This window comes from Ornithodoros turicata, chromosome 1 (genome assembly GCF_037126465.1).
Source record: "Ornithodoros turicata isolate Travis chromosome 1, ASM3712646v1, whole genome shotgun sequence".
In the NCBI taxonomy this organism is placed as follows: Eukaryota; Metazoa; Arthropoda; class Arachnida; order Ixodida; family Argasidae; genus Ornithodoros; species Ornithodoros turicata.
Genome location: NC_088201.1, coordinates 89,633,134 through 89,652,569, shown reverse-complemented (window position 1 = coordinate 89,652,569; position 19,436 = coordinate 89,633,134). Strand labels below are relative to the sequence as shown.

Below are 19,436 nucleotides of genomic sequence, written 5' to 3'. Positions count from 1 at the left end.
TGTGGCGACATTTGTCTGGAAAGCCTCCCGGAAGACCCAGGAAAAACCCCAGATAGCACAGCCAGTGTGGGGATTCTGCCATCCACCTGTGTGTAAGGACTACAGAAATGCCAATGCCAATGGCAGGTGCGCATGTGTACTGTGCATGGTTAATTTTGGTCTATTAATTGCCCTTCATACCAAACATGCCGAAGAGGAATGGAAACATCAAGTTTGCTTGCATTTGAAGGTTCCATATTATCACGACTGTTCTGTAACAGTTTTGGAACTAGTGCAGTGCAGTCGTTGCTTCGGCTTGTGCGTCGGGAATACATTGGCTGCTTTTAGTTAATGCTGTGCATGTACGTGTGTCGCACGTAATGGAGTAGTTCCGTTAAAAAAACAACGCGTGACTTATGAAGTAAACCGGTGTCACGATAATCGTTGTCACTAGAACATTTGTGATCACCGTTGTGGGCTACAATTCAGTAGATTGGTTTTGAAAAATGCATCATGCAGTGTGTTTAGACAACACTACCACCGACCCGTTCTAAATCCACACACACATGATAGGCTGTCTGATTGGATGCCTCCAATCTTTGCTTCCTGTGAATCCCATTGATTGCTGCAAAGACTGCTCTGTTTTCGTTGTTTTCCTTCTAAATGGTAGGGCTGTGTGACCTAATTTTGCCGGCATTATATCAATTGAAACTCAGACTTTCATTTGAGAAAAAGTTGTTTGTATTTTAGTGCCCCTTTAAACCCTCGTCCAGAATGGCTCTCTTTAGTTTGAACAAGTCTTTGGCCCCCTTGGTGTCTGATTTAATCAGATTGCACTGTAATTGTTCTGACATTTTACATGGACATGCCAAAATACTGCAAGAGTTCAACAAATTCTGTTGACATGCACTGTACCCCTATTATTATTATGTTCAGTGGAACTTGTCACACTAGCGTGTCATTCTCCAAGTTTTAATTCCTTTGTTGAGTAAATAATTGCTTGTGGCAGCAGTCTTTTCTGTGACATACAGTTTCTGTGTCCTACTTTATACCATCACCTCTGTGATTGGGAAAGCACAAGGTAATTGCTCTACAAATGAATTTCTACAAAGGTAATGCTCGCATGTGCACATACTTGAAAGTGGGCTAGGCTAGTGTAGATAACACATGTATGTAAGCATATAATGTGCAACAGAAATATCTGCAAATCAGAATATGGGCATGGGATAATTCCAGCTAGCGCACTCAATTAGAACCAATAACAATTTCATTCATACCTACTACTGTGCATTAGAACCCATTATGGTTCGGATTTCGCAAGCGTGGAACATATTGCTAATTAAACCACTCAACCCATTTGGATGTCCAATCGGATGTGCTCTAAATCCCACTGTGGTTCCAGTTGGAGAAGCAGAGAACATTAGGTCACAATTGAATACACACCGATATATGCAATTGCACAATGAGAATGTGTTGATACCCATTGAAGAACAGTTAAATTGAGAATCTGTTGATCAACATAGTAGCTGTTGATAATTATTGTGATTCCAACTAGACAAACAGGATACCTGTTGGTCACAATTGGATCTGATTGACACATTGGGAACCTACTGATTTCTGTTGTGATTTTAATTGAAAAAAATGAGAGCTAATTGATTCCCGTTGGAATTCTAACTGGACAAACAGGACACCTATTGGATACAGTTGGGACCAACTGGATGTCCAATTGCACACAGTGGGAACCTATTGATTCCCATTCACTCCCATTGGGAATCTAACTGGACCCAGTCAGGATTTTGGACTGGGAGAACACAAATGAAAATGAGCTGGTTATGTAGGTGACAACGGGGTTATAGATCATAAATCAGTTATTACAATATAAGTGACCATATATTGCTCTCAGTGTATTCTGTTAGTTTTTTTTTCCTATGTTATACGCGATGTGAGCAATGTGGCGAATCGGAGGCACGATTACTTGCTCAGACGTGTGGCGCTTAGTGTGCGCTTAACATGCGTTGGCAAAATTGTATCATGCTGCAGTTTTACGGACAGTACACCTAAGTTTAGGTGGTTCAGAACAGTCTTCCTGAAGTCAATAGTTGCTGACCGCAAAATTTTCCGAAGTTCCGTAGCAGGCGCTTGTGTTGCCGTTTGGCAAACGCTGAACCCCATCTTGCCTGTGAAGAAAGAATTCCTCTTCTTCTTGAAATTTAGAATGATATTCTTGCTTTCACAAACAAAACAAAAATCTTACCGTGTCGTTTGAATTATTTTGGGTGACAGATACCCAGCGCTGTCGCTATCAGCTTCCCTAGTTTGAATGGGGAAGTAGTGAAACTTCAAACGCTTCCCAGCGTCTTGTCAACATGTTAAAACAACGAACAGCGCAACAGTATCTCCTGTTAAGACCATCCTTCGTTGACACTTTTTGGTATTGGGATCTGCGTTTTCCATTGCCCCATATTGCCACCGTGTGTCAATCACCTACCCAGTTGGAAGCGGCCTTCACGGGAGAGGGCGCTACCAGTATTCCGAAATTTTAGTACACGGAGCCTAAAGCGTCTGAGGAAAACCCAGGGAAAACACCCAGACAGCACAGCCGGCGCCCGGATTCGAACTCGGGTCACCTCCCAGGCATAGCCACGTTTACCTGTAGGCTACAGTTTAGCCATGACCAATCTCCCTTGGTGCAAGGCCAAGGTAAATATACTTTGGCAAGCCGAGAGACCGAAGAAGACGACGACGAGAGAAATCGGGCATCATCCGAAGCCTGGCTCAGACAAGAATGTATTCCTCAGGAATAACGAGCAGTTCAGCGTTTCTGCCCTACAATCAGCCTAATGACACATCTGGAGTTGTCGACACTGAGCGTTCCGGAATAACTGCAGCAGGTACCATGACCCCAGCTTCAACCACTTCAGATATCGTTGGGATGCTTGCTCCTGACGTGAATGCCTCCGTTAGTTCTGCTACATTAGGCTCAGAACTACCCTTGGCGATCGCTAGCTCAGCAGTGGCGCCCACAGAAGGTATGACCAAAGGATGTATGGCTTCCGCAAAATGTTCCGCACAACAACGCTGAACAACGCTTTTAGCGCTATTGTTGTACAACCCCTAGGGGAAACTTGTCTAATTTAACCCGCAGCATAAAATGGACCGATGCTATTTTCGTCAAACTGATTATACCAACTGTCACCGTGTATAGATAAAGTTAGAAATCAATAAGAACGGTGGCGTAGGGCGCCGTCGCGTTGATAAGCCTCGCAAGGACACGCGATTGACGTCTGTGGCACGTCTCTGGCTCGTGCGTATAATTTTCTGTCTTTGCCCTGATTCTGTTTTTTGTGATGCTGCTGTATACACCGTTTTCCCGTGAACGCCGCCATGTTGAAAGCGGCAGCGCCATCTGGCCGGGAGAGCACGTTCAAAACTGTTCACTGCCCAAAGCAGGCGGAAGGAAACACACGTGTCGTGTGCTTCCTCCTTGGTGTCGCTTTCCTCCTTTCTGGCTTTTGCGGTAAACAGAGGCTGCAAAAGCGCTGGGTGTGAGGCCGACTAGAAAACGGTGTATACACTCGTATGTGCACTGCCGGAAAGTACGTGTTGTAAGAGGTTCCTGAGTTGTAATGCGCAGGTTTCTGGTAATCCAAGAGCATTATTGCGATACCTCCTCGGAATTTCCTGTGGTCTGCACCGAAAACGCAGCTCGGATGATAGATGGCGCCACGAGAACCGTAGGCGCAGGATAGTGATCGGAAATCCGGTTCGTTCAGATTAGTGATTCGTTCAAACGATCCGTTCTTGAGATAGCGCCAGGTGTAAGAATGGGAGACGTCCGAACGCATCGCTTACTTAGGGTTCTTCGTTTTCGGGTTTCAGAATTTTTCAAATTGGCGGGGGGGGGGGGGGAATCGGGTGCTATTTGCGCACGATAATTCGGGGAGAAATCGGGCGCTACGAGTACTGTTTGATACATCATCGGGGAATTTTCGGGTGAAGCGAAAGGTTTATGAAACAAGCCACTGCTGTGACACTGGGACGAGACACAAGAATCTTTACCTTTCCGCTCGGGACTGGGACAGCGATTGGCCGCGGTATTCAAACAAAAGCTCGTCTTTGACCCCTGCAAGAGGGGATTATAAAAGGAGGACAAATAGGTTGTCACAAATAGCTCTCTTTGCTGATACTATAATTCACTTTTGAGACGGTTTACCTAGAACGAGAAGTTCAAGGACCGCAAGGACTTCGGGTAGATATCGGATTTTACCCGAATTCTTGAAATCTTGCTCGGGGAGGAACTATCGTGAAAATCGTGCATATTAAGACAATTGCGGTTGAAGGCGCGGAGGCGGGCAGTCCCTCGGCAGGTAATAATATTTAATATTTCGTGGCTTTACGTCGCGAAACAACTATGATCATGAGCGACGCCACAGAGGTCGGTCTGTGCATTAATTTTGCTCACTTGGGGGTTCTGTAACGTGCGCCAAAATCTCCACACACGGCCACCAGAATTTACCGTCCCTCGAGGAAGACGGCGTGTCAAAGTAACTTGTGCCACCAAGTCGCTGACGACCTTGGCAGGGTTCAAACCCGCAATCCCTCGGAAGTGCTGAGAGCAATGGGCGGTGAAATTAAAAGCGCAAAATCCAGACGAAGAGACGAGAACACATACGGAACACACACCTCGTCTCTTCGTCTGGTTTTATCGCTTTTTTTCTGAATTTCATGATGTCTTACCAGCAAACCCAACCCGACGTTTTACGTAAAGGACAGTAGACAGGGGTCCAGAAAGGCAATGTGTCAGCAAGCACTCCACAACGAACTGTGTGTCAAGCTGTACTACTATCTTTCCAAACTGCTCCGGACTCCTTTCCAAGTAAATGAAACGAAGGAAATGGAACGAAATCTTGTCGATGTGCCTTCAAAACGACAAGCTCGTGACAAAAAGACATCTGCACACGTGCGATTCATTACTAATAATAATAATTGAGGGTTTACGTCGCGAGACAACTGAGATCATGAGCGACGCCACAGCGGTCGGTGTGTGGAGTGTGATTCATTGGTTCCACGATGTAGATGTAGCAGATCTGCACAGATCGTTTCTGCTATCCGTAATGCCGGAAGCAGCTCCAGTGAACCAGCAAAAGAGGGACGGACTTCGTACGCAAATAAATCCTTTCACGTTTTGATAATTACTTAACTGTTACTTGTGAATGCTTGCGTTAGTGAAGAACACACTGTATGTAGTATTGAACGTGCGGACAGTTGGGTGCATAAAAGCCTTACGAACAGGGAAAGGTAACGGAATCTTTTTCGTTTCCGTTACCATCTCCGTTACTGGCGCTTATTATGTTTCTGTTTCAGTTTCGGTTACCACCATTGTTGCTTACGTTTCCGTTTCGGTTCTTTGGTACCCCCCCCCCCCCCGGCCACCCGTTTTGTTCTTCTTTCTTTCCTTTCCTTTTTTTAGATGGTTTGAGACCGTGACTTAACCTAATCCTGAAAACTTAATCCCTGTACGTTCTGAAGTCTATTTTGAGGACTCCGGGGATACATCCACACAGGAGACAACGTTTATTCAAAATATACATATACGTGATTTCTATGAACAGCTAATATGAACGTGGTTTTCAGGAGTGTTACTCACGCTTACAACTTACAAGTCACCATAAGCGTATAACTATGCTTCTTCTATTTACTGTATACTACTTACTTATATGCTCCAGTTTGATAGTCCATTATAGTTTTAGTTCTTCAGTTAATTTTCGCTTGCTTCATTGAGGTATATTTCAACAATTTATCTACATGATACGGTAATTGCAATAATTCGGGTCCTGCAGTACCCGAATCATTACCCTAAATTATTGTCGTTTCCGTTTCTGTTTCAGGTATTCTAAGTGTGCGAAATACGTTTCTGTTTCTGTTACCGTTCCCTGCTATATTTCCGGTATAATGCCCGTTTCCGTTTCTGTTACTTTTCACTGCTTACAAAAACAGCATTGCGTAAAACAACTTTAAAATCATTCGGGCTGAGTGAACCTTCAACCATCACTCAATGTCTCGCACCGCTAGAAAGTAATGGTTATTTATATTAACGTGGAGCGCAACAGGAGCGTAGACATGAAAGAAGTGGGCAGGACAAGGCGCTTAGATTATTTAAACAGCTATCCTAGCACTGTACTGGCCCATCTAGAGCAATAGCGACAACTATGATCCTCACGCTCGTGCTTCTCATACGCAAAGCTCGAGCGTTCAAGTTATCGCTTGTTTTCCTGCCTCCTCCTTGTGTGGAGTCGCTGAATTTCGCTCGACAACACAGTCAGCGTCTCCAGTGTGTTAAGCATTGTGTCTGCTTACTTTTCTCGTTGCTCTCTATAGCAACGGATCCATGCGAACACAGCAAAGTAACAAAACTGTAACTCCGACACTGCAGTTATCTCTACACAGAACGAACCCAGAACCTTGCTTACAAAGTTGAAAGCTCAAACGAATGTCCTGTACTTCGAAAAATGCTGCCATAAAAATAAAATCTGCCGTCCTGAATAGTTGGAAGGCTGCGGAGTCTTACGAAATACCTGGGCAGCATGACTGCCACTGCACATACTAGCGAAAAGGGGTATTTTTCCGGTACACCCAACAAGCAACTTGTAATTATTCAGTGCGGAGCACTGCCAGCGATACGGAGAGCGAGCGGAAAATAAATATAAACAACAAAAAAAAACACACTTCTGATTCTGAGCACTTCCACCCATACAGCGACCGCCACAAAGCTCGACGTCAACGCGACGAAGTGAACCAACGCTAAGATTCAAAACGAGAAGAGTGAGAACAACACGACTCTGCGTAAGGAGTCGCCGAGAGCTGAAGGGCCAATGAAGAGGGAGAACCACGGGAGAACAAATCGGTTCTCCGCACGAAGCAGTTGAGAACTGCCGAGTCGGTGAACCGTTTGGGAGCGAACGGTTCTCCGACTCGATTCAGTTCGCGAATGGACGGATCTCCGACTCCTCCGGCTCTTCAATTGAGTTCGTGAACGACGGTTCTCTCTGCTTCTTCGGTTCTTCGATTCCTCTGACTCTACGATTCAGTTCGTTTGTCCGGCTCATCCGGAAACTATGGGGCTCCTTCAGTCACGAACGGCTCAGTTCTCCATGGAGGCAGTAATGGAGCCCGTGGAGAGTGAGCGTATGTCATGTTCGAGTCTGGGAGGCATTCCAAGAAATGGTGTCCAAATGCACCCAGATAGTTCAGAGCCGTTTATGGAGAGAGTTTGGCCGCTTTTTATCTGTTGCCGCCTGGAAAGGATCGTCATGACGTCATACCCGTCATTCCTCCGCCCACATATAAGGAATGAAAGGCGAGCGGCGGCAGTACGGGGAGATTCCAAGGCGGTAGCTCTGCTGGCGGAATGAAATGCACTGGGAGATTTCAAGGCGGTAGCTCCGCTCCAAGAAGCGGAATACTAGGAACGAGAAGAATTTCAAGGTTGTAGCCCCACTCCCAGATGGCGGGATGAAAGGCACGGAGATATTTCAAGGCGATAGCTCCACTCCAAAATGGTGGAATTAAAGGCACAGGGAGATTTCTAGGCGATACCTCCGCTCCAAAATGGCAGAATGGATGGGGAGATTTCAAGGCAGGATCTCCGCTGCAAAATGGCAGAATGAAAGGCACGGGGAAATTTTAAGGCGATAGCACCGCTCGAAAATGGCGGAATAAAAAGCACAGAGAGATTTCTAGGCGATAGCTCCGACCCAAAATGGCGGAATGAAAGGCACCAGTGATTTCCCCAGAAATTCACTGCTGGGGGGGGGGGGGGTGCCGAGCTTTCAAGGGGAGGGGGGGTTATGCTTGGTGAAGGTAGCACTTACGGAAGTTTTCTTAGACACGCAAAGAATCGTGGCGCAATGGTGACATATCTGCACAGCTTTCCCGTTCTATTTGTACATGTTATTACCTTAGAACACAGTACATTAGAATACAGATTCATTATGAACGGCATTTCAACATTAAGATGCATAATCACACGATCGACAAAGAAAAAAGACTAGCGCCTTGTCTCACGAAGCTCAATGAATACCTAGCAACCAACGGTGAAAACCTTAGACGAAAAAAGCAGAATACCTTGCTTGATTGAGTTGGGCGCAAATGGTTCTTGATGATCCACATTGAGTCTGCGTGCCCGCGCGCATTTTTGCGCGTATATGCGCGCAATATTTCAACAGTCACTTTCAAATGATTTTGGATATATTCATGGTACGATCACCTGCATGGCTGCGGTCCTACAGCCCAAGTTTGAGAGTACATGATGTAATTCGCTGCGCCGGACTCACTACCAGAACGTGTTGGTGGCCGAGCTGGTTGGGGTCACCTGAGAAATTTCAGGGGGGGGGGGGGGTTGCAAAAATGCAGGGAGGGTGTACATCCCCCCTGGGGGGTGTAGGGAAATCCCTGAAAGGCACGCGGAGATTTGAAGATAGTAGCTCCGCTCCAAAATGGCGGAATGGAACGCATGGGAAGATGTCAAGGCGATAGCTCCGCTCTAAAATGACAGAATGGAAGGCACGGGGAGATTTCCAGGCGTATCTCGGCTCCAAGATGGACGAAAAAGCTCGGGGAGATTTCATTCAAGGCGGTAGCTCTGCTTCAAAATGGCGGAAAGAAAGGCATAGGGAGATTTCGAGGCCGTAGCTCGGCTCCAGAATGGAAGAATGAAAGGCACAGCGAGATTTGAAGGCGTACCTCCGCTGCAAAATGGCGGCACTGGCCTGGGCTTGGAGGAAAGAAACTAAGGAGATACCCTAACCGCCTCTGCCAATGCGAGCGGTCTTGCTGACCGGCGCATGGCATTGTGGTTAGTTGCCCATACACGTGACGGCAACACGTCATCAAACATGGCATGCTGCATGCCCGCGGGGTATCTGACCTGAATACGGAGACGAGCAGCGGTCGAATAACATGCTTCCGTTTTCATAACATCTTTGGAGCTAGAAATTATACTCGTTGAAACACAAAAATACATCATTTCAATGTGGACGCAATGGATCACTAAATTGCTAGAAGACGTAGGTACGTCATCGTGACATTGCGTCGCTTCTCTTCTGTTCTGTTGAACTTTCGCTGTGATTTATTACGCGGCAAATGCTGAAATACCTCATACCCTTCAAAGTGTTGTGCAAATGTGCTCCTTGAAGGTCAGAAGTTGCCTGAAGATTAGGTTTGCTAAACTTCGAGGCCTCCGCGCTGACCGCCATAACCGAAAACAAGAGGGGATCACATGACTGGCCAACTAGATGGGCGTGGCATTGCCAGGAGCGACCGCTAGAGAAGTCTCACGGCGCTCCGTGTTATAGCCCTCTCCTTTGATTCTTCCCTTCATGGGCCTGGGCGCCGCCGGTCGTGTGACGTCAAATGACGCGCTCTGAAACAGTCTCCTCCCAATGGTCGAGCTCTCACAATAAACGGCACGGAATAGTTTAGTGTTTGTTCATCCGGCCGCGGGGCCTGAGGGAATGGATATGGATCAGAAGAATGGGTATATTTTGGTTCTTAGCTCGATGGCTTAGGACTCTTACTAACGGGTCGCAATGAGTCTCGCTGCTTCCCGCAACTTGGAAGGCAACCAAGGGAACCATGAATGACAGAATTGTCGATTGATTTAGCGAGAACCTGTCTTCACGGTTCACTCACGGTTCAATATCAACGAATCACTGGCGTACGACCCATCACTCAGCAACGCTTATGGCAGACTGCCAAGGCGGGAGAGCGACTACTTGCTTCGTCGTGATGTGGGCCTGCCGACATAAACAAATGGTCGTTCTTGGAATTCCCATGTTGGTGCATTGCGGAAGGCTTTGTGGGGGCTTGGGGGCGCGCGCCCCCAACCCCGGAACTTTCCCAGGGGGGCAGGCCTCGTCCGAGAAGTCTACCCAGGCGACACTGAAGATCAAACGTTTCGAGGGACATCATAAGAATCGCGTGTTTCGTCCGAATCCTGTAAAAATTTGCCTCTCTAGTTCACAACACGGAATCCCCGATATACTGCACGATCTCCGCCTATGTGTTGGCGGCCGTTGTCAACGTGTTGCAGTTAATCCAGTCATCCTCACAGATTCCGTGCTATTGCTTCATATCATTTAAATAAATGGCTCTCGAAATACACGGCAAAAAATTTAGTGTGCAACATTTACTCGAGGCGACAATCAACTTTGAGTTTGACTGTGAATTTGACACGCTGAAACGTACCGATTCTGTAAAGTATATGAGTACTTATTTTTGTACAATACTATTACTGTGGTACAAATATAGGTCCTCATGGCCGCTGTAAGACAAAGAAAGAAAAACATAGAAAAAAGACTTCAGTAGTCGCATGGCATCCACGGGTCCCGCCCAGCAAGCTCGTTCATGGCCCTCTAAAGGGATAGGCAGGTGGAAGGTGGACAGTTGCCGTGTTGTCCGACCTTTAAACTCAGTTGAGGGACGAACTGCGGGCTCGCGGTTCCTTCACTTTGACATCGGGCGACTACGTTGCGCTAGCTGTCAAGCTTCCTAAAAACTGCTCGTATTTCGGGAAATGGCCCATGAAAAGCATACACAAAAAATATTTCGGCTCAAAAATGTCCCGCTACATCGCAATTTAATTGCAAATAACGCTGCCGCGGCGGGACGGTTCCGGGCTCCATCTCCAGGCTACTCCTCCAGTCATGTGACGTCGCACCGGCAATGCATCTCATTCGCTGCGAAAAATCCGTCTGCTCTCGACAGAACGACTTGCAATACTTGATCACTGCTATTCGTTCTAGGATATCGAATAGGACGCTTTGAAAATCGTATCTGTTTACCGGTGGCACGTTACGGTGGTTCTTTTATGGTTCTTTATCATCATTGGGTGCTTCTACGAGTAGGGAGTACGTACGGGACGCATGTCGGCCATCGGCGTCTCATATGTGGCGGTGTTCAATGTGGCTCTTTTTGCGGTTTGACGCGTCTCTCGTTTTCGTCCCATTCAATCGTGATAGAGTCTGTATAATTGTTCGTACACATGTGTTGGACAAGTGTGTGCTTCATTCAGGAGGCCTACGGGGATGCCGTGTGGAGTTCAAAGCTGCGCAAATGAAAAAAAAAAAAAAATGAAGCCAAAAGGACGCGCGGCTTTCGCATGCGTCAGGTTCCGGCAAATGAACTGAGACGGAGAATTGGGGTAGTTGGTGCATAGATCCACTGGATGAAGCAGCGCGGGAGACAACACAATGAAAGATAAGCAGTGGTTGTGTTTGTATCTTTTTTGTGTTGTCTCCAGCGCTGTTTCATCCAACGGATCCGGCAAATGCGCCATCAAGAAGTAGGTGGCTTGCATTGATTCAACGTGTGGATGTTCAACCTGGCACTGAACTCTGCCTATGCAGTCTGCATTCCAATGAGACTGATTATGCGTCACAAGCGAGCGTCATGAAATCCGTTAACGCCGACTTCTGAATCTATTTGAAGCGATGTGTTGCTACTTGCTCCGTCGCCAAATTTACCTGACGTGAGCGAGCAATGCAAACTGCGAACAATGGGCACCTGCACTACAACCCGAGCTGCTGCACAAGACAGATGGACTGTTCCGGACTCCATTTTGATCTTATCGGGAGAAGGTCCTGTCAGAAGAAACTAAGAAACGTACTCAGCAGACGACGCTCCTATTTCCGCCGTGTGGATGACAGATCCCGGCTGACGTCACCCTGCCGTCCCTCCTCTGAGTGGATGCAGGTGCTTTGTTACATCGTGACGCGCATTCTCTTGGCTTGTCACGTGACCTCCGTCGAAAAGCTGAGAGCTTCGCGCGAGCGGGGGAATCAAACGTCTGCCGTGGGCGCAATATATTCGCTAGGGCAGCATTTATTGCGTAAAAACATAATACAGTGGTGACGCATTTGAACGCGGTCAAACAAAACTTTTTCCCCACTTTCCACACTCCAGGGAGAATTCGGAAGAAAATCGGTTGCAGTTACAGGCTTATGTTACTGTTACGATTATTGATATGTTTCGAACGCAGTTACGAAATATCTCAGCTGAAGACGGCGCAGACGTCACAAAAATGATCTTTGAAATGTGAGCAGCGCCGGCTCCGAGCCGTCGCTGGAAGAACGTATTGCAAGCATCACTGGGAATGCGTCCGCCTTGATCTGTGCTTGTGTTCATTCAACGCCTTGTAGTTTTCTCGTTTTTTTGCGCAACAATGAGTGATAGGGGGGGAGGGGGACGACATTGTGAACATTTGACACGCGCAACATTTGTGTGCCCGCGATCTCCGGTTCCTGTTCTTTCCCAGCGGCGAGATGAGGATAGTGGGGTCGATGTACGTAAGGCTGCAAGTGTGAAAGGAATTGTGACGATGTTATACGCAGGAGTTGCGTTGTGAACACGCACGAGCGTGTGCAATTACTGTTATTGCTGCCTTCTGGATTTCTTGACATGATGGGAACACAAAAGGACGAGGGCGAACACGCCTCTCTGCCCTTCCCATCATGTCAAGCCTGCCAATATGCTCTTCATGTTATTACACTCTAGATGTCATCTAGACCACTTACATGTATAAGGTGAACGTGAGCTGTGCGAAAGCTAGTAGCGTTCGGAAAAGGTTGTGAACCATCGCATCTGCAGTGACTGCTTTGCGTGGCGCACCGCTTTAGGACCCCGTCTCCTATGTTTTTATCCGTGTATGATGTACACTACCACAGGAGTTTCAATAAGTCGTCGAAACTATAGGCCACTTTTCTTGAAAGTCTGCGAGCCTTTGAGTTCTGACGAGAAAAAAGAAGGGAACGGGCAGTTCTGGGGTCAAACTTAGGAACGTCAAGGTGCAATTTACGAAGCGGCTTCCTTTATTGGACCACTAAGGCAAACTTTAAGAGTCTAATGTCTGCAGTTTTTGTATCCCCCTATCTGTAGATAGTCATTTGTAGAAGCGTGAGTGACAGATTTTGTTCTGATCTTTTTTTGGGCTGAATCTTTGTTTTCCTTAGGGGTTCACTCAAGGCAAGTTTACCCTACATGGGTTATTGAGGTCGCAAATTAAGCAAAGATACCGTTCTCCAACGCTTTACACCGTTCACACGTCTCACGACGAACGAACAGCCTCTACAGGGATTACAACGTAGATTACGCTGGTAAACGGATTGTAGTAAAAGGTACAACAGTCACGTTAAAGCGAAACGTCGTTCGCACCTTAGAGATGGAGAATTGCAAACTGCTCGCGTGCGCGTACTGCTATCATGATTCCATCTCAGTATGTCGTGAGATTCCCTTCATGTATCGCGGGGGTCTTGGCCTGTGTGGCAACAGGGCCCCAAGGGCAAGAGAACATCACACCTACAGCTCACAATGGCAACAGGAGCATTCCATCCACTGCCCCTCCAAACAGTCATGGTCGCATTTCGAGCGCCAAAGTATGAAAGGTCTACAGCGCAACCTCACACAAGTTGCCTTCAAATATACCGACGCGTCTCCTTTCAGTGCCCCAGACGCGTTATTGTGCCACGAATTTAAATGACATGGCATTTAGCGCTGCTAGAAACCTGCATCACTAATCAGATCTAATCCTTTCAGGAGCCACCATGCAAAATATTTTCACTCGGCGGTGTCTTGTCACCAGACTTGTGCCCGTTACTCGCAAAAAGTACTTGATTACCGTTACCAAATACTCGACTCCAAATGTAATTGAGTAACCAGTAGAGAACGTGTTATTCCGGTCGTTACTTTGCATTCACGCAAATTATACCCGTCCTTGTGTGCCTCAGAAAAGAAAAAAAAGGTTCAACAGCGAAACAGCTGAAATAACAGGAAAAACAAAAACGCGTAGGACAGGTATATCTGTACGTCTACTGCATGTGTCCCCCGGGGAGACGTTGACCCGACTGTGGAAGAACGTTGCGTGGAACTTCCCCACGACTCACTAAACCTCCATAGCTTCAGGAACCACCACACTGGTGTAGGAAGAGATCCTTCCAGAACCTTATTACAATTATATCGCTACAGGTCACCTGCCATAATCGTTCTTGCGCAAGACCACACAATATTTGTTGTACAATCTGCCGGCAAGCAAAGAATGAAAAAAATATGAAGAGCCGCAGCTGCTGCTCGCTCGTCCGACAATGATCGCAGAACATTCTCCGGGGCACGCAAACGCTGCTTCTGATACACTTTGAGCACCTGAACACAACTAATTTGACATTTTGCAAACACCCTCTAAACCTACACTTATTAGGTTACCTGTACAGCGAGGCTTTACGTTTAGGGTGCGACTTTAGCTTTCCATTACCTTGCTGTCGTTAATGCCACAAGTAGACCTCTGGACGGCGAGACTGTTAGTAAGGCCTCCAGCTGCGGGCAATATCTCACTGTGGTGACAGACGCTTTTGCATAAAGATCACGTCTTGTGCCTGAGGTGCCGTCTGAGTGTAGAGATCTCTTGCACCCTTTTCCCATCTCTTTCTCTCTCCTTTTTTTGCAACACGAATCTCACGTTTCTCCTAGAGTCACTAAATAGTGACTCTACCACTATCTAGTACGTCTAGTTTCCCCCGCGTCTCAATACAATGCCCTTATAGTGTTCTGTGGAGCTTCAAGAGCCTATTATCCTCTCCACAGTATCTGGCATATCTGGGGCGGTGCTACTCAAGGAACCAGACACTCAGCAAACGATACTTCCTTTGCCAGGGCTCTATGTTCGCCCGCTAGGTCTAGAATATTTGAACAACGTCGACCAGGTCGTCATTTTCCGGCAACCTCAAGAATTCGACGGTAATGATAACCTTCTGTGCCCCAATAATATTTGTGTGTAGACCATATACTTTTTTGTTTTGCATGTTTGACATTGCCAAGACGGATGTAAAATACGTTGTATTTCGGTATAATAATATCGTGGGTGTTTTGCATTTTCGCCAAACGCGTTTGACATAAGGGCTTGCTTTTCATTCTGCAGTTCAAATTGCGTACAAGGCGCAGAACAAATACATTGCCTTGACCAGTCAAGGCCACTTCTTGTACTACATTATCGAAGGTATGATTGAGTAATGCTTAAATTATGCGCAATAGTTCATGATCGTCGTTGTTCCCGCGGTAGATTCTGTTGTAGAGACGACTTTTTCGTGTTATCCAAGATGCTTGTGCGTTATTATTTTTTCTTGTTAGCGCCGCGAAGCAACTGTGGCTATGAGCGGCGTACAGACGTGGACAGATGGAGAGAGAACAGCAGGAAGGCGTAGGGTACATGAGGCCTAGTATGCGTCCTTGATCGACTTCAGGGCGACCTGTGCCGACATATTCGCCCGAAAAGTCTGCCGGAAAACCCAGGGAAACCTCAGGTAGCACAGCCGGTACCGCGATTGAAACCCGCGTCACCTCCCCATCTCGGCGTGGAAGGCGATCATCCTAACCACTATGCCACGGGAGCTGGTAAATTATTTGGCGGAAATTATATTTCGTGCATATCACATGCCCAAGAGCAGGTGATCAATTTGTGACGGATTCTCGTAATTCCAGTAAAAAGTTCTTCTGCGCAGTCTCCTCTTGAATTAACTGCACGCAGCATAATCATTTTTTCAAGGCAGTTTTCATCCAGCGCGATTTCAGCCTCACAGCAATAGCTCTTCGCGGTTACCAGCTCTTTATGGACAATTATCTTGCATAGAGTGTCAACAACGAGAGCTAAATCACTCAATGCCGCTTCTCATAGCGGTCACGGTTCAGTTGTACTGTCACTCGAACCACTCCCCACATATACGCTGCGTTGGAGATTGCAGAGAGAGGGAAAAATAATCACTGTAGTTTTAGCCGCACTGCCAAACGCGTACGCGATGCCATGGCATTGCAGGAGACGAAGGGCAGTTGCTACCTGTGACCGTATATGATTTGCGTGCGGTACAACGGCAAACCCGACCATAGTTGCCATGGGCCTCGTGTAGAAACACGGGTCTCGCCTGCAAAAGCGTTCACTTCTATTGAAGTCACTGTACTCTGTGGTGCGCATTTCTGAACATCGGGCCGAGCGCACGCTTACGTTCCTCATTTTCGGTCACCACGTCTGCACCTCCCGCAGCAGTATCTGCGGCGTGTCTGCGAACTCTATACTCGCGCGAACGTTCCGCAGCACGCCATCAGCGCTGTAACTCCGCGGCGTCTGTGTTGCCAGACGACGTGGACGATATCACGTGAGACGGGTTGCGCAGAGACTGAGCGACCAGCGTCATGGCCGAGTGGGCAAAAGCGCCCGCTCGTTTGAGGTAGCAAAGGCAGTGCGGAAGATTAGGACGGGTTCGAATCCTACCACCGGCTGTGCTGTCTAAGGTTTTCCTTGGGTTTTCGCACACCAAACCGCCTGACCCCCCCCCCCCCCCCCTTCCTGCTGTCCGCTCTCCACGTCTGCACTCCGCTCATACCTAAGGTTGGTTCGTGGCGCCATCAGAAGCGCTCTATGAAAACTGCACTAAAAAAGGAAGCTGTCAAATCCAAGATCAAGATCACCAACATGTTGTCCCCCATTTCAAAGGAATCAGATTATTGGCGTATCACATTTTCGGAACCGTTATCGTAAAGACCTTCCAGTCTGCTAAATCTCTTGTAATCTTTCCAATCCTTCGAAATCTCCCCACTGAACCGGCGCCGCGATAAAGAAACACACACGTGGGAGGAGTGCGACGGCGCCGCAGACACAGAGGCCGCAAAAGTGTGTTAAAGGGGAATCACTTCTGCGCAAGACAATAGAGAACGTTTGTTCGCACAGCGCTCAGAAACGGCGTAATATATCGTCAAAACAGAGGTACTGGAGTGTTCTCCTTGTTTTGCCCTTGCCAATGACACATTTTGTAGAATTTCAGGACTATCCGTTGATTTGTATTGAGCACGAATTCGCAAATATTTTAGTGTGCGACACTCTATCAAGATGGCAGCACATGTTTGAGGCGCACCAAACGTTAATTTATTAAAAATCAACGGCTCAACCTTGTCCTCTAAAAAAATACGACATTGAATAGAGAAAAGCTAAGAGAACACGCCAGTACCAATCTTATGATGATAGTTTAGAGCGTGCACGTGTCTTGTGCGAACGAAAACCATCCATAGATATCTGAAGAAGTGATTCCCCCTTAAAGGAATGCTGTCGTATCGATTTTATCGTAGTCTTCGCGGACGTGACAATGCATGTGGAGCGCACGCTCATATTTGCTTCTGATGTATATATTTGGCTGTTTTTTGTTGCAGAGGGTAACACTTGTACTCGGATGTGCTGCGAAGCGAAACGATGTTTTAATATGTACGTTTATGACTACCAAAAACGATTGGTGATGCAATTCAGTCGACCCTTGCGGTGCCAAAGCAGGTTTCGAGGGCTTTTCTGCTGCTGTTGCCTACAGGTGAATCGTTATGTCCTCTGCTAATTAAGGACTTGTATGAACAAAGCTCGGCCTCACAAAAGCGCACCTTATGTGCATGCAGTCTGCATGCTGTCCGGTGTGACTAAAGTTGACCGCATAGCACGCTCCTACCCAGTCATGATTCCGAAGGATATCGTTCTCCCTCCTGATTTGTTGTAAACACGGGGCGTACGCCTTATGTGGACACCGTGCATCTTGCATTCATTGGCAGAAAAGAAATGGCCTACACCTCCTACACTCTAAAAGCAGGGCAGGACGTAGAATGATATAGTTATGCTTCTGATTTGAAGAGAGAGAGAGAGGGTCGCACGGCCTTTTATGGCAATTAGCAATGTGGCGTTTGCTTCCTACCTTACGCCACCCAAACCGGGTTCCTAAACCACAGTCGAGTACGTTCTCCGCCGTCAACCAAGAGATGACTCTGGCACCAAACTGGAATACAACTTACATAGTTTATTCGTCTCGTAAGGGTCTTCCTTCCGTGCTGTTCCGGTCCCGATTGTCCCGTCCAACCCCACGCTCCCTCCCGCCTCACCTCCCACTGACCCCAATCCGCGCGACAGAACGGCACGTGCGACGATCCTGGGGGACCTCAGACAAAGGGCTGCCTCTTCCTCGCGACCAGGTCGGTAACATCTCATGACGGCCGAAGTCTCAATACGGCCGAAAGTCTCATTACGGCGGAAAATCCTTTAATCCCCATGTGTCTCATTACGGCCAAAAAGAAAAAAATAAGCATCCACCAGATTAGCAATCGCTGTATTTTATGCTTATCCAAGTGTGTCCGAGGCGGTGTGCCCCCACGGCTTGTGTCACACACAATGGTTCATGCATCTTTCTTTTTTATTGTCCAGGGATTTAGGAAACAGAGTAGGACTTCCTGCCCTCTGATGTTTTGACGTACTTGATAGAGTTGTAAAACCTGCAACAAAATAAACAAGAGAAGTATAAACAGTTTCGTCTTTCCCTTTTGAATTTAACAACCTAGCTATATTTTACCATTTGTTCACTTTTGTATTCTCTGTTGGTGAAAAGATTACAGGAACAATAATGCTGCAGATCAAACAATGACCTGTCATCTTGATGAAGATCAGAACATTTCTTCAGGCATGCTAAGTGAGAGAAAAGAAATGTACAATGAAGGTTGTACAAAAACAGCAAATCTCCGTCGACTAAAACTTTATATATGTGGATGTTACCACATTGTGTAGTTTCCATCCAAAAGTCGGACTAGGCAAGGTTGTTTGGTAGGTTGTTGGCATGTTGATGTGCTATACCGTTACAGCACATCACTATAGATGAGGGGCAAACACAGTAGACAGCGTGATGGCTGCAAACTCAATGAAGTTTATTCAACAGAACAAGAAACCGAAAGCATGAGTATAGAGAAAGGCAGTGCCCATGCAGTGTATGGTGAACCATATTAATCTCTGAGAAGGTAGGATCGGAACAGCAATAAAGAGAAATGACAGTTGCATCCTAGATAGGGGAACTCTGCAAATTTAGGACCAATATGATGTGGTAACCTTGCATGGCTCGCTGCAGCTCTGACACACATTGAACAATTCCAGTAGTGGGGCTTCAAAGACAATGAACGTTTGCTGTTTCACTGGGCATTCAAGTGTAGAAGATGCATCTCTAGAAAATTAATTAGCGTTCCTTAGTCATAAAGTCATGACTACATCTCAACAGGAAGTATTCTTCTACCCTTCAAACAAGCTAGTAGTTCTCACCGGTTTCTTCTCCTCTTGTTGACGTCATACTAATGTTCTGCACCTGTCTAAAGACTCAAAAAGATGTTGCAAAGTCTGCAACACGTAACAGATCTAGTGCTTCCATCTGTGGACTTTGCATACCTGCTTTCAGCTATTTCTGTCATGTCAACTTGAGTGCCTGGATCACACACACACGAAGCAGTCTTGCGCCACTTCAACACTGGAAGGCCCCTAAAATTAAATTTGTTGATGTTGACAATGTTGAGTACGGGACAAGTGGGATAACATAAGTTAAATGGAATACGTCGTCGCTATATTATAATTTATA

The 19,436-nt window shown here is 46.8% G+C and overlaps 1 protein-coding gene across 2 annotated transcripts in view; it reads left to right on the top strand.

The window, feature by feature from the left end:
* Positions 1-2,731: 2,731 nt before the first annotated feature.
* The window catches only part of LOC135366083 (phospholipid scramblase 2-like), a 54,917-nt gene continuing 38,212 nt past the window's right edge, over positions 2,732-19,436 (top strand). Inside the window, exons 1-4 of one of the 2 annotated variants that reach the window (XM_064598748.1) lie at positions 2,732-2,870; positions 14,611-14,763; positions 14,945-15,022; positions 17,221-17,372. In XM_064598748.1, the coding sequence (XP_064454818.1) occupies positions 2,765-2,870; positions 14,611-14,763; positions 14,945-15,022; positions 17,221-17,372 (489 nt within the window). In that variant the 5' untranslated portion in view covers positions 2,732-2,764. Of the gene's footprint in view, positions 3,009-14,610; positions 14,764-14,944; positions 15,023-17,220; positions 17,373-19,436 lie in introns of both variants that reach the window. The other variant, XM_064598743.1, reaches the window with a different exon arrangement.